We start from the raw sequence: 13,252 nt of genomic DNA on the forward strand, positions 1-13,252 counted from the left end.
CCGGGGTGGAGGGGCGGTGGGCTTCCTTGCGATGTGGAGGCTGTGTGAGAGAGCCACCATGCAGTAGCATTTAGCATCAAACAAGGACCTCAGTGAGATCCAGGTTCAAATCTCCACTGGGCCATTAACGAAGATCACTGGGTGACCTTGGGACAGTTGTGCCTTTCAGCTTAACCAACTCCATAGGGTTGCAGTGGGGATTAAATGGGGAGAACTATTTAAGCCACCTTGAGCTCCTTGGAGGAAAGGCGGCCTTTTCCCATCTCTGCCGTATTAAGCAGTTGGTCCCTTACCTTTCCCGCCCCGATCTGGCCACAGTGATCCACGTGATGGTCACCTCCAGGTTTGATTACTGTAATTCACTCCAAGTGGGGCTGCCCTTGAAGATGACTCAGAAACTCCAGCAGGTGCAGAATGCCGCGGCGAGGCTCCTTACGGGGTTTTCTCTGTGGGATCACATTCATCCAGTGCTATACCAGCTGCACTGGCTCCCGGTGGAGTACAGGGTCAGGTTTAAGGAGCTGGTTTTGACCTTTAAAGCCCTATGTTGCCTAGGAGCCACGTACCTCTGGGACTGCCTCTCCTGGTATGCCCCACGGAGGATCTTAAGGTCCACAAATAACAAGACTTTGAAAGTCCTGAGCCCCAAGGAGGTCAGATTGGCCTCGGCCAGGGCCTTTTCAGTTCTGGCCCCGGCCTGGTGGAACGCCCTACCGCAGGAGATCAGGGCCCTGCGGGATTTGACCTCTTTCCACAGGGCCTGCAAAAGGGAGCTGTTCCGCCTGGCCTTTGGGCTGGACTCAGTCTAACCCCCCCCCTCATTTTTTTTTTAATGGATATGGGATTTTGTATATAAATTTTCCCTCAGCTCTTTTGCTGTCCATGTAGGACCAGCATGGATAGTTGGCCCTGGTGAATATTTGACATTTTCTCCCCTTATGGCTTTGATCTATAGGCTACCACTAAAATGAGGCTGCATTTTAAGCTGTATTCTAACTTATATTATAATCATCTGTTTTTGGGTTGTTTTTTTTAAAAAAATGTTTTTACTGTACAGTGGTACCTTGGGTTATAGACGCTTCAGGTTACAGACTGTGCTAACCCAGAAATAGTACATCGGTTTAAGAACTTTACCTCAGGATGAGGCGGCGCGGTGGCAGCGGGAGGCCCCATTAGCTAAAGGGTACCTCAGGTTTCAGGTTAAGAACGGACCTCCAGAACAAATTGAGTTCTTAAACTGAGGTACCACTGTATTTATATTCGGTGTTAGCCGCCCTGAGCCCAGTCTTGGCTGGGGAGGGATATAAATAAATAAATAAATTTATTATTATTATTATTATTATTATTATTATTATTATTATTATTAAATGTAAACAACAGCAACAACAACATGGTTCTCCCGCAGTTGCAGCCGCCTCACGCTACTGGTACTCGTTTTCAGGGGCTCAATGTGATTTCCATGCAGCCAGGAAAGCTGGGTAATAAGGGAGGTGCCAAAGCCAGGCCCTCTCCCCCCGGCTGCTTTTCATGGTGACGCTTTAGAAAACCCACAAGAGCCCATCTCACGGTGGTTAACGAGGTGCCCCAATGCGAAGCAGAGAAATAGAAGCTAGTAGGAAAAGGACCCACATCCCAGCCAATGAACCAAAATTTAGGACAAAATACATGCATTCATAAAAGTGCACTTTGAGAGAAAGCATGCAAAAAAGATAGGTGCATTTCAAAAGATACCGTATTTTTTGCTCTATAAGACGCACCAGACCACAAGAGGCACCTAGTTTTGGGAGGAGGAAAACAAGAGAAAAAAAATATTCTGAATCTCAGAAGCCAGAACAGCAAGAGGGATCGCTGCGCAGTGAAAGCAGCAGTCCCTCTTGCTGTTCTGGCTTCTGGGATAGCTGTGCAGCCTGCATTCGCTCCATAAGACGCACACACATTTCCCCTTACTTTTTAGGAGGGAAAAAGTGAGTCTTATAGAGCAAAAAATACGGTACTTCAACACCAGGAATATAGGCGGGAGAGATACCCTTAGTGCAACACCCACCCTCAAAAGCACTAGGCGGAAAGGTTAGTGCCCCAGAGGAAATGGGGCAAGAGATCCCAAAGGACATTGAAGAACAACAGTCCTTGCCTGCAAGCTCACAAAGTGAGAAGACACAGACACAAGTGGAAAGGGAGGGAAATGGTTTGTAAGCAGCCACTTGTGTGTGGTGAGCAAATTTTGCCCCCAAGCGACCAGAAGGGAGCCTTCTTAAAACCTGTATCCTTTTTGGCCAAAAATTTCTGGGTAGAAAACAGATAGTCCTATGGTCCCCGGTGTGTGCCTTATTTTAGTGGATGCAAGGAAGACTGAAGTAACCAGTTGTGAGGTTAATGTACCGTATTCTTTGCACCATAACACTCACTTTTTTCCTCCTAGAAAGTAAGGGGAAATGTCTGTGCGTGTTATGGAGGGAATGCCTACGAGTGGCATGTCTACGGATTTTCCTCCTCTAAAAACAACGTGCGTGTTATGGTCGGGTGCGTGTTATAGAGCGAAAAATACGGTATATACAGGCAAAGGGAGGTGCCTTTTATTGAGGCTGTTTATACCTAGATCAGCATTGCTGTGGAATCATAGAATTGTAGAGCTGGAAGGGACGACGAGGGTCATCTAGTCCAACCCTCTGCAATGCAGGAATCTTCTGCCCAACGTGGAGTTTGACAGTACATCCCTGAGACTAAGTGACTCATGTTCTACCAGCTGAGCAATGTTGGGCTATGTACCATCTTTGACCAGCAGGTGTTCTTCCTTTATCTCAGGGGTGGAGAGCCTGTGGCCTTCCAGATGTGGCTGGATCCCAACTCTTCAGCAGCAGCAGCAGCAGCAGCCAGCAAGGATGATGGGAGTCACAGGCAAACCACATCTGGAAGGTCACTGGTTCCCCATCCCTACTGTCACTGCAGATGGACGCTGGGGACCTTCACTGCATGCAAAGGGTGTGCACTCTGCAAGTGACCCACCAGCCCAGCTCCACCCTCAGAGGTGCCTTACAGAGAACCACACATGTCAGCCAACATGCTCAGTCAGTGCTGCCTTGTCTTGACTAGCAGAAGTTCCCCAGGGTCTCAAGCAGGCAGGTAGTTTTTAGCCCCCCTGGCCTGCTCATTTCCCCAAAGTCACCATACCTTGAACCCATGGCTTCCTGCATGCCAAAGGCACCTTGCAATCTTCCCCTGAGTTATGGGTCCTCTCTATGACCCAGCAGTCTGTCCAGGGTCTTGGGCAGAGAAAGAAATCATCCCCATCCACGAGAAAATCTGTACTGGGGGCTTCAAATCTGGAGGTTTCAAAACCTTGAGATTTGAACCCGGGGCCTTCTGCATGCCACAGCAGGTGCTGTGCCACTGAACTGAAGGAGAAGGGAGGCTTGGTGGAAGTCTACCTGAACCCATCCCAAATGCATTTAAAAATGTGCAGTGGATACTCGGGTTGCGAACATGATCCGTGCAGAATGAAAGTTTGCAACCCGCAGCGTCCGCAACGGCGCATCTGTGCATGCACAAAGCTCAATTTAGCGCTTCTGTGCATGCACGACCGCCAAAACCCAGAAATAACCCGTTCCAATACTTCCGGGTTTCGGTGGTTCGCAACCCGAAAAAACACAACCTGAGGCGTCTGTAACCCGAGGTATGACTGTACATGACTCCTTGCAAATGGGAGTTTTCCCAAGACAGCTTACAACAGAATCTCCTTTTAAAGCCAATGTCTAAAAGAAAGAAGCTTAGATCAAAAGCAGCAGCATAAAACAATTCCTAATCCAGTATTGCAATGGGTAGCAGTTACAACCACCTCTGCAATGCATCGCGTAACCCAGAATGATGCCTTTTTGTACCACTCTGCCGTTGTGGAAACATACAGTTCCCATAAGCATGGCTTTCTGGAAGTACGTCCAGAATTGCTTCAGGAATAACTCCTCAGCAGCTCCTTCTGACCACTGGTCATGCTGGCTGGGCTGATGGGAGGTGGAGTCCAAGAACATCTCAGGGGCTACAGATGGTCTAAACCACCCATGATCTAATTAGTAACCACTGAAAGGAGGGTTCACAAGGCACCACACCACAGAACAGAACAGTGAGAGCTGGTGGTTCCCAAACTTTTTCAGTCCCCGCCCCCTTGGTTCCATAAACTCACCCTCAGTGCCCCCTACCCTACAAAAAGCCTAATTCAGAATAGCGCTTTGTGCGACCCACAAACGAAAATAGTAATAACAAAATTCAAAACAGTAAACAGTTAATTGCACATTTATTCAAAATCCAATTCAAACTATGTAGTTTAACTAATTCCACAAAACTGATGAACCTGGTCCAGTAATACCAGTTTTCAAAGTGTGATAGTTGTTTATACCTCTGCCCCCCCAACTGCTGTCCCCTTGCCTCTTAGCACGCCCCCTAGGTAATCCCACTGCCCACTTTGGGAACCACTGGTGTAAGTGGATGACGGGGGCTAAACAACTGTTGGCAAGACCGCCAAACTCAAGGTGGATCACAGCCTCAGGCATCCAGCTGCAGCACATGTATGGTTGATGAATGTGCACGAGAACCTCACGCCCGTCTCTGAGCACAAGCGCGCGAGAGCCTTACCTTGGCCTTCCCTGTGCTCTGCAGGATGTGGACAAGGGCTGAGGCCATCTCCTCCTTGTTCTTCACACTCAGGACTGGCTCCAGAACTGAGCAGAGGACCATGTAGTTGTTGGTGATGTATTCGGCAAACTCCTTGTACATTTCCATGGGGAGGATGCTCATGCTTTGGTAGCGCGACTTGATGCGGATCATGGGGCCCCCAGACTTGCCCTTGCTGGGGTTGGGTGTCACCACCGGGTACCACTTCTCCACAAACTGCCGGCCCGTGACGGAGCCCGCTGGGATGCTGACCAGCCCAATGAAGTTGGTCTTGTCCTTCTTCTTCTTCTTGTCGGTCTCCTTGTACAGGTGGACCGTGATGCCCCTCAGGGATGGAAGGTTGTTGAACTCAAAGTGCTCCCCCCAGAAGACATTGTCCGTTTTCAACTTGCATGTGGTCCGTGCGTAGAGGACCTCGTCCAGGCAGAGTTCGCAGAGGTACTTCTTCTTGGCCGGCAAGTCTTTGGCTTCGATAATCCACACCTTGAGCATATTCTCCACCCGCCGGCTGTTGTCCTAGAGAAGAGATGCAATTGGGGGGGGGGGGACACAGTCAAGAAGAGAGCAAGGATGCGCAGTAAGAGCATAAGGCTCCCAGGACATTTCCGAGCACAATTCAAAGTGTTGGTGCTGACCTTTAAAGCCCTAAACGGCCTCGGTCCAGTATAGCTGAAGGAGTGTCTCCACCCCCATCGTTCTGCTCGGACACTGAGGTCCAGCTCCGAGGGCCTTCTGGTGGTTCCCTCCCTGCGAGAAGCAAAGGTACAGGGAACCAGGCAGAGGGCCTTCTCGGTGGTGGCACCCGCCCTGTGGAACGGCCTCCCGTCAGATGTCAAAGAGAACAACAACTACCAGACATCTGAAAGCAGCCCTGTTTAGGGAAGCTTTTAAAGTATGATGCATTACTGTATTTTAATATTTTGTTGGAAGCCGCCCAGAGTGGCTGGGGAAGCCAAGCCTGATGGGTGGGGTATAAATAATAAATTATGTTTATTATGATTATTATGATTATTATGAGAGCCTGATGGATCAGGCCAAAGGGGCCCCATCTAGTCCAGCACCCTGTTCTCACAGTGGCCCCCAGTGCAAAACCAGGACCTGAGCACAAGAGCCACACTTTCCCCCTCCTGTGGTTTCTAGCATCTGGTATTCAGAAGCAGTACTGCCTCCCACTGTACAGAGCCAAGCCGTGGTGACTGCCAGCCATCAATAGCCCTCTCCTCATCCATTAACCTGTCCAATTCTTTTTAAAAGTCATCCAGGTTGGTGGCCATCACTGCAACTATAGGTTCCATAGTTTAACTACGTGCTGTGTGAAGAAGGACTTTCAGCGTGTGGGGGGGGGTGTTGGGGGGGAAGCAATTACCCGCTGCGAGAATTGGAAGAACGAACGGCTTCATTATTTGCAACGTGCTAGAACAGAAAACCAATCCTTAATTACATTTTTAACTTTTAAGGAAATTACTGGCTCTTGGGAATTTGCATAATAACCCCCGCTTATGCTCGTTTCCCAAATATCACTATGATTTCTTCTCTCGCTGGCACCAATTTGCAAGAAGAAAGGAGGGCTGAGAACCTGTCTCTCTCTCTCTGTCCTCCCCCCCCCCTAACTACACATGCTTCACTTTCTAAAAAACCTATTTCACCGCTTCCAATTTGGCAGCCAGGAGAGCCTCAAAATTAAAGGGAAAGGTTTGGGGAGGTGGGGCACCCTAAGAGAAAAGAGAACAAATCGTAGACTAAAGAAAACTGTTCTGCAGGTGTTCCCTCCGCTGTGCCACAATTTCTCCACTGGGCTTGAGCAATGGGATAGTACTGCTGGCTTTTCACATCAGGTACCAGGGACTGCAAATGCATAAACACAGCCCCAGCCCCCCAGCCAGCAAGCAAAAACCCACCCTGTTTAAAAGGGGCAGAGTTTCGAAAGAAAAGGCAATGCCTATAAATGCATGGGAGGTCATACTTAAGGATTTGCATGAGCAAAAATGGTGGGCAGGTGGGAGGGAGGACCCTCTTGTCGGGCAGAAAGTTGCCCAAGCCTTGGTGCCTTTGACAACAATAATTATCTCAGCCTCTGGCCAAGCTGGTTGGGACTTTGTGGGAGTTGGAGAACATGGTAAAGGCTGGCTCATTGCATATTGAATACCACAACTCTCCCCCAGGGGAAACTTTATGAATGTTAAATTTATGCATAATCCATGAACGACACAATTGCCCATTTTAAAAAAGAACAAGAGGAAGTAACCTACAGGACTGCCTCTCCTGATATGCCCTGTGAAGGACCTTAAGGTCCATAAATAACAACACTTTGGAGGTCCCAAGCCTAAAGGAGGTTAGATTGGTTTCAGCTAGGGCCAGGGCCTTTTCAGCACTGGCCCCGGCCTGGTGGAACGCCCTACCGCAGGAGATCAGGGCCCTGCAGGAATTGACATCTTTTCGCAGGGCCTGCAAGATGGAGCTGTTCTGCCTGGCCTTTGGGCTGGACTCAGTCTAACCCCCCACTCATTTTTATTTTTTGGTGGAACCCTTCATACGGGATTTAGTATATAAATTTCCCCTCAGCTCTTTTTGCTGGTCCATGTAGGACCAGCATGGATAGTTGGCCCCGGTGAATATTTGACATTTTCTCCCCTTATGGCTTTGATCATTTTAAACTGTACGTATTCTAACTTATATTTTAATCAACTGGTTTTTTGTTTTTTAAAATGTTTTTACTGTATTTATATTCAGTGTTAGCCACCCTGAGCCCGGTCTTAGCTGAGGAGGGCGGGGTATATATAAAATATTAATATTATTATTATTATTATTATTATTATTATTATTATTATTATTATTATTATACGCCTGCAGCCTGCACTACTCTTGGCAGTTATTTTAAGAGGAACTGGATTGGTTCTGCCATCTATGGATACGTACCTGGGAATAAGAGCATAAAAGAGCCCTGAGGCTGGAGTGGCCAGCCAGACGCCTCTTGTGAAGCCTAAAAGAAGGTCCTGAGTGCAACAGCAACTCTGCCCACCTGCAATTCTTCAGGGGAAGACTGCCTGCAACTATGGAAGCATAGCACAGCCACCAACTGAGGTCCAGGGAACCTGAGACACTGCCTGAACTTGAGTATCACTCATTCACTAAGGTCATTCACAGGAGCGTCATTGTTCGCTCCCCTAGTTGGCAAGGCTCATTTGACAGCAACAAGAAACAGGAGTTTTATGGTGTCCTCGGCCCAGTCCTGTGGAACTCTCTGCCACTGGAGATTCCGCAGGATTGCCCAATCCTCTTTTAAAGCCAAGCAAGTTGATGACCACCACTGTGTCCTGAAGTTCTACAGTTTAACTATGTGCTGCGTGAAGCTGCTGCTTAGCTGGTACCTTGTTCGGGTGCACAGCACGGCGCAGATTCTCCATCCACTTGTCCCGCTCCGCTGCAGAGCGGCAGGAAAAGCATTTGCTCCCGGATGACGTCGTCACCTGGAAGAGAGGAAAGAAGAGAGAGTTTCTTGCAAGCTGACCCAACCTTAGGAGCCACGGATCTCTGCGCCATGTGCCGTCCTTGTAAGACCCTGCCCTACATTGTCCTTAAAAAAATACATAAAAAATTAAATGTTACAGAAAAAATGAATAGAAAAAAAGAAATAGAAACAATACATAACCATACATAAAAACATTTTATCTACACAATTTTCCAGAATGCAAACTAGAAAAGAAGAAAGGCAAAAGATAAAAGAAAGAAACAAGAAAAAAATGAAAAGAAAAAATACTTTTCATAATCAATTATTCCAAATTCATACTTCAAACATTACAATATTTAAATCCTAGTTAAAATATTATAAAAGACTTCCACCGCATTCACCACACGTCTCTTGGTTATCTATTTCACCTTTACATCTGTTCTTCAGTCACTTCCTTTCCTTAAATTCTTTCATAGTCCATCTAATCTTTGTATTCTCTGTACTGTATTCTTCACAAGGTTAGTCTAAGCACAACCAAACTTTCGTGTTTGATCCCTGTTTGTGTAAATATTCATTTAAGCATTCCCATCGTTTCTGTACCATAGTTTTAGATTTATGCCTTATTATATCCGTCAATTTTGCTAACTCCAGATACTCACATAGTTTACTTAACCATAGTTTACTTAACCTACATTGTCCTATGTCGAGAAGTGGATGATCCTAGATGGCCCTGCTAATTATACCATCACAACTCAGAACTGCCCTAATGTATTGAAGCACAATTCATAGGGTCAAGCAACAACCAGCCATGTGCTTCTAGGAAGCTCAGAAGGAAGGAATAAAGGGGACAACTCTCTCTTGTTGTTTGCCTGCAGCATCAGGGGTAGAATGCCTCTGGATGGAGAGGCTCTGCTCTCACAGGGAATGATTAACTCCCCAGTATGCTTGTGATAAGAGAGCTAGATGGACTTTTGGTCAGATGCATCAGAAGGGAGTTGCTTCCCTGGATGTGTATTTTAATGAGCTGAACAGAGTGTGTATAACTTTACCAGTGCTTATCTTACATTTTGCCTGCTATTTTGTTAATGTTGTTAATATCGTTTTATAGATTATTAATGCTGTATTGATTTGTCAATCATACAAGACGACTTTTGCTTTAATTCTGACGCTTAGTTTATTTCTTCAGTTGTTGCTTTGTTAACAGTGTTTTATGGCTTGTAATTGCTTCACTGATGATTTGTTAATTATTCCATATGATTTATGCTGCGTTTGTGATGTTCTGTTATGCTCTGCCATGCTACTGTTAGCTATTGTTTGTAAGCCACTTTGGGATTTCTTAGAATGAATAGCGGCACGGGAATACAATAAATCAAATCAAATATCAAACCACTGCATGTCCCAGCTTGGGGAAAGGAAGCAGACAGCTGATCAGATGGTTAACGAAGGAGGAGTCAGGTTCTGGGGTCACGATGTAGCAAATCATGAGGCTGGCACAAAAGGAGAGCTGGTGGGAACCTGAGAACAAGACCCCCAAACCCACATGGCCAATGGGTGGCCAGTGAATGAATGAATGAACAAACGAGCTGTGAGGTGGATTAAGGCTGGGTGAATTAATGTCTGAGGGTCTTGCAGTGATTTCATAACTCAGGGTTGTGGACCTGGACCTGAGTCTCCCCAGTCCTAGCTGGACACTCTAACCCAGGTGTGGGGAACCTCAGGCCCCAGGGCCCCAAATGCAGCCCTCCTGCTCTGTCTACCAGGAACTCGAGTCTCCTCATGGGCCCCTTTGAACTTTTCATGCCTTTTCATGTCCATTAAAGCTTCTGTGGATGGAGGACAGAGAGGGGTGACTAGCAGGGAAACGGCATCTATCGCCCCACCCACTATTGCCTCTGGCCCCACCTACCCCTGGCAGGTGGCCCCAGGAAGGCTGCCCAGAAATTAATGTGGCCCTCGGGCCTGAAAAACATGGCCCCCACACTGCTCTAACCTCTGCACCATCTTCAAATATCTCAAGGGCTGTCACATGCAGCAAGCTTGTTTTCTCCTGCTCTGGAGGGTAGGATTCGAACCCATGGCTTCAAGTTAAAAGAAAGGAGATTCCAACTAAACATCAAGAGGAGTTTTCTGACAGTAAGGGTTGTACGACAGGGAATGGACTCTCTTGGGAAGTTGTGGACTTGCCATCCTTGGAGGTTTTAAAGCAGTGGGCGGATGGCCATCTGTCGTGGGTGGTTTAGCTGTGTTTCCCGCATTGTAGGGGGTTGGACTAGATGACCGCTGGGGTCCCTTCAAATTATACGATTCTATGATCCATTGATCCATTATGCTTTCAACAATGTTACCACTTTCGTGTGTGTGGTTTTGATCAATAATATACACACTTTAACTTATATTGGGATTGTGTTTTAGTCAAAAAGCTTTGGAATTTGGTTTATAAGGAAATATGTGGATTGTCTCTTGCCCGACATCAATACTATAAGATATTTTTGACAAAGGCAAAACCATCCTATCATCACAAGAAATGCTCTAACCAGCCAACAACAGTATACAAAAAAGAAGTGTAGATGAGGGGGAGTTGCACACACAAAATACATACAGAGATGAAAATAGTACCTTGCCCAAAAATTCACCTTTAAGATCACAACTTGATGTGGGAATGTGGCAGGCGGCACTTAAGCCAGGGGGAAAGAAATAGTGGGGGAGAAACAGAAATATAAATTGATCCCTGCACGGGTTGGGCTAGATGACCCTTGGGTTCCCTTCCAACTCTGCAATTCTATGACTCTTGGGTGTACAATGGAAAATCTGAAACAACAACGATGGGGGGGAGCTCTTTCACATGCCCAGGCACCACATAGATTAGGCACATTATGCAATGGGCGGGGAAGCCCCAATAAAATGTATACTGTAATGAAGCCCAGGCTGTTATGTGTGTTTTATTTATTAATAAAGTTTTTTTTTTTAATACAGGTATTAGTTTGCCAGGCCAAAATTCAATTAGTGCAGTGAGGAGGGAGGAAATCATTAGTTTCTCAAATCTAACTCATTTTGCCTCATTATCCTTGTTCCATGGGTGGGTGGCTCTTCCTACAGGAGGCAAAATCACTCTGCAATTTTTGCTTGCCGCCTGAAATGAAAGCAAGGTAGAGAGGAAGTCTGGAAGGTGTTTCTGCTGCAAGCCAAGCGCCTTATTGAAATGCAGAGCCCAGCCTCTCTCAAGGACAGTCAGGAGGGTGGCATGGAGAAGCAAGAGGCAGGGAGGCGCTAAGGGCAGTGGTGACATTATGCTTGTGATACCAGGGCGGGGGAGAGCTGTGGCGAAGCAGCGAAGCACCTGCTTGGCATGCAGAAGGAACCCGGTGTAATCCCCAGGTCTGGGAAAGACCTCTGCCTGCAACCCAGGAGACCCAGATAGGTCAAGGGCTCGTCTTGGTGGAAGGAAGGCAGGGTTTTTCAGCCGTAACTCAATGGAAATCAGTTCCGGCACCTCTCAGGTGAGCACCATTGCCATTGTAAGTAAAGATGAGTTCCACCACCTCTTTTTCTAGAAAAATAGTACGGGTGGGAGGAGGCAACTTCATTGGATGCTGCTACATCAGCCTGTTACTTGGAAGCACAAGGGCTCAAATCTTGGTCCATTTTGTGGGTGACAACCATAGCTGAATGGTATGCAGAAGGGCCCCAAGGTACAATTCCCCACTGGCATCTCCAGGTAGGCAAAGGTAAAGGGACTCCTGACCATTAGGTCCAGTCGTGGCCGACTCTGGGGTTGCGGCGCTCATCTCGCTTTGCTGGCCGAGGGAGCTGGCGTACAGCTTCCAGGTCATCTGGCCAGCATGATTAAGCCGCTTCTGGCGAACCAGAGCAGCGGACGGAAATGCCGTTTACCTTCCCGCCAGAGTGGTACCTATTTATCTACTTGCACTTTGATGTGCTTTTGAACTGCTAGGTTGGCAGGAGCAGGGACCGAGCAGCGGGAGCTCACCCCGTCGCGGGGATTCGAACCGCCGACCTTCTGATCGGCAAGTCCTAGGCTCTGTGGTTTAACCCACAGCGCCACCCACGTCCCTGCATCTCCAGTTAGGGCTGGGTAAAGACTGTTCTGAAACGCTGGAGAGTTATTGCTTCCAGCCAGTGTAAGCAAAACAGACAGAGGGATCAATGTTTGACTTCCTGTCTTCCTGTGGAGCAATGCGCTCACCTCTGGAGGTGGCAGGGGGCAGCAGGAGGCCAGGAGTGATGGGAGGGAAGGCTGGAGGCTGCTTTGTGTCCTCATAAGTCAGGGCAAGCTTGTGGATGGAAAGAGCAGGCAGAAATCCTGCACAGTTTCTGCAACCCAGATAAATTATGCAAACGGAGGCATCTGCATGGATGCGTTTTGCAAAGTTCGGAGGACAGCGGAAGGTGCAGTGCGACAAAGCTCTGCAACTGGACCTTACCTCGGAAAAGAGTTCTGCTCACTGCACCCTCCCATCACCACAAAGCTCCCCCCTCCACGCAGCCCCAAACATGCACTTTGAGCCAAACAGTCAGACTGCCTGCGCCCTCCCGGTATTGCATGCGCACTCAAGGAGATGCCAGGGCTTGAACCTGGGACCTTCCGTATGCAAAGCAGATTCTCTGTCCCTCTACATTCCTTCACCATACTGAATCAGACCACTGGCCCATCTAGGCCTACACTGCCTGCACTGACAGGCAGCAGCAGCCTACCTGGAGATGCTGGTGGTTGAACGCAGGGCCTTCTGCAAGCAAGCCTGATGATCAAACATTGAGCTATGGCCTCGGGTCAGACCATTTCTCCACCTAGCTCAGTCTTGGGGGTCAAAGGGCACATGTCGAAGACAGGCACCCAATTTCACCCTGGTGTGAGAGGATCACGCCTCCGCCCTCAAGGCAGGGAAAGCGCAGCAGCAAGATGTCCCTCCAGCCCCACTCTCCCTGGTCCTCAGAACAATTCCTGCCACCCCCATCCTGCCCAAATGTCTTTGGTGTGTCAGGTTAACTTTGATGTTTCTCCCCATGAGGTCGCTTTCCAGGACGTCAGTTCAATTTTGTCTATTCCTGATGCTTTTCCTTGAGTGTAAGACCATCAACCGGGGATGCGGGTGGCACTGTGGGTTAAACCACAGAGCCGAGGAC

The 13,252-nt window shown here is 47.9% G+C and overlaps 1 protein-coding gene across 14 annotated transcripts in view; it reads right to left on the reverse strand.

Moving 5' to 3' along the window:
* Nucleotides 1-13,252, reverse strand: part of DAB2IP (DAB2 interacting protein) — a 304,877-nt gene that overhangs the window by 46,264 nt on the left and 245,361 nt on the right. For all 14 annotated transcript variants that reach the window (XM_053373754.1, XM_053373750.1, XM_053373763.1 and 11 more), the window contains 2 exons: nt 8,031-8,129; nt 4,624-5,178 (listed from right to left, as the gene is read on the reverse strand). In XM_053373754.1, the coding sequence (XP_053229729.1) occupies nt 4,624-5,178; nt 8,031-8,129 (654 nt within the window). The remainder of the gene's footprint in view (nt 1-4,623; nt 5,179-8,030; nt 8,130-13,252) is intronic.

This window comes from Podarcis raffonei, chromosome Z (genome assembly GCF_027172205.1).
Source record: "Podarcis raffonei isolate rPodRaf1 chromosome Z, rPodRaf1.pri, whole genome shotgun sequence".
NCBI classification, from domain to species: domain Eukaryota; kingdom Metazoa; phylum Chordata; class Lepidosauria; order Squamata; family Lacertidae; genus Podarcis; species Podarcis raffonei.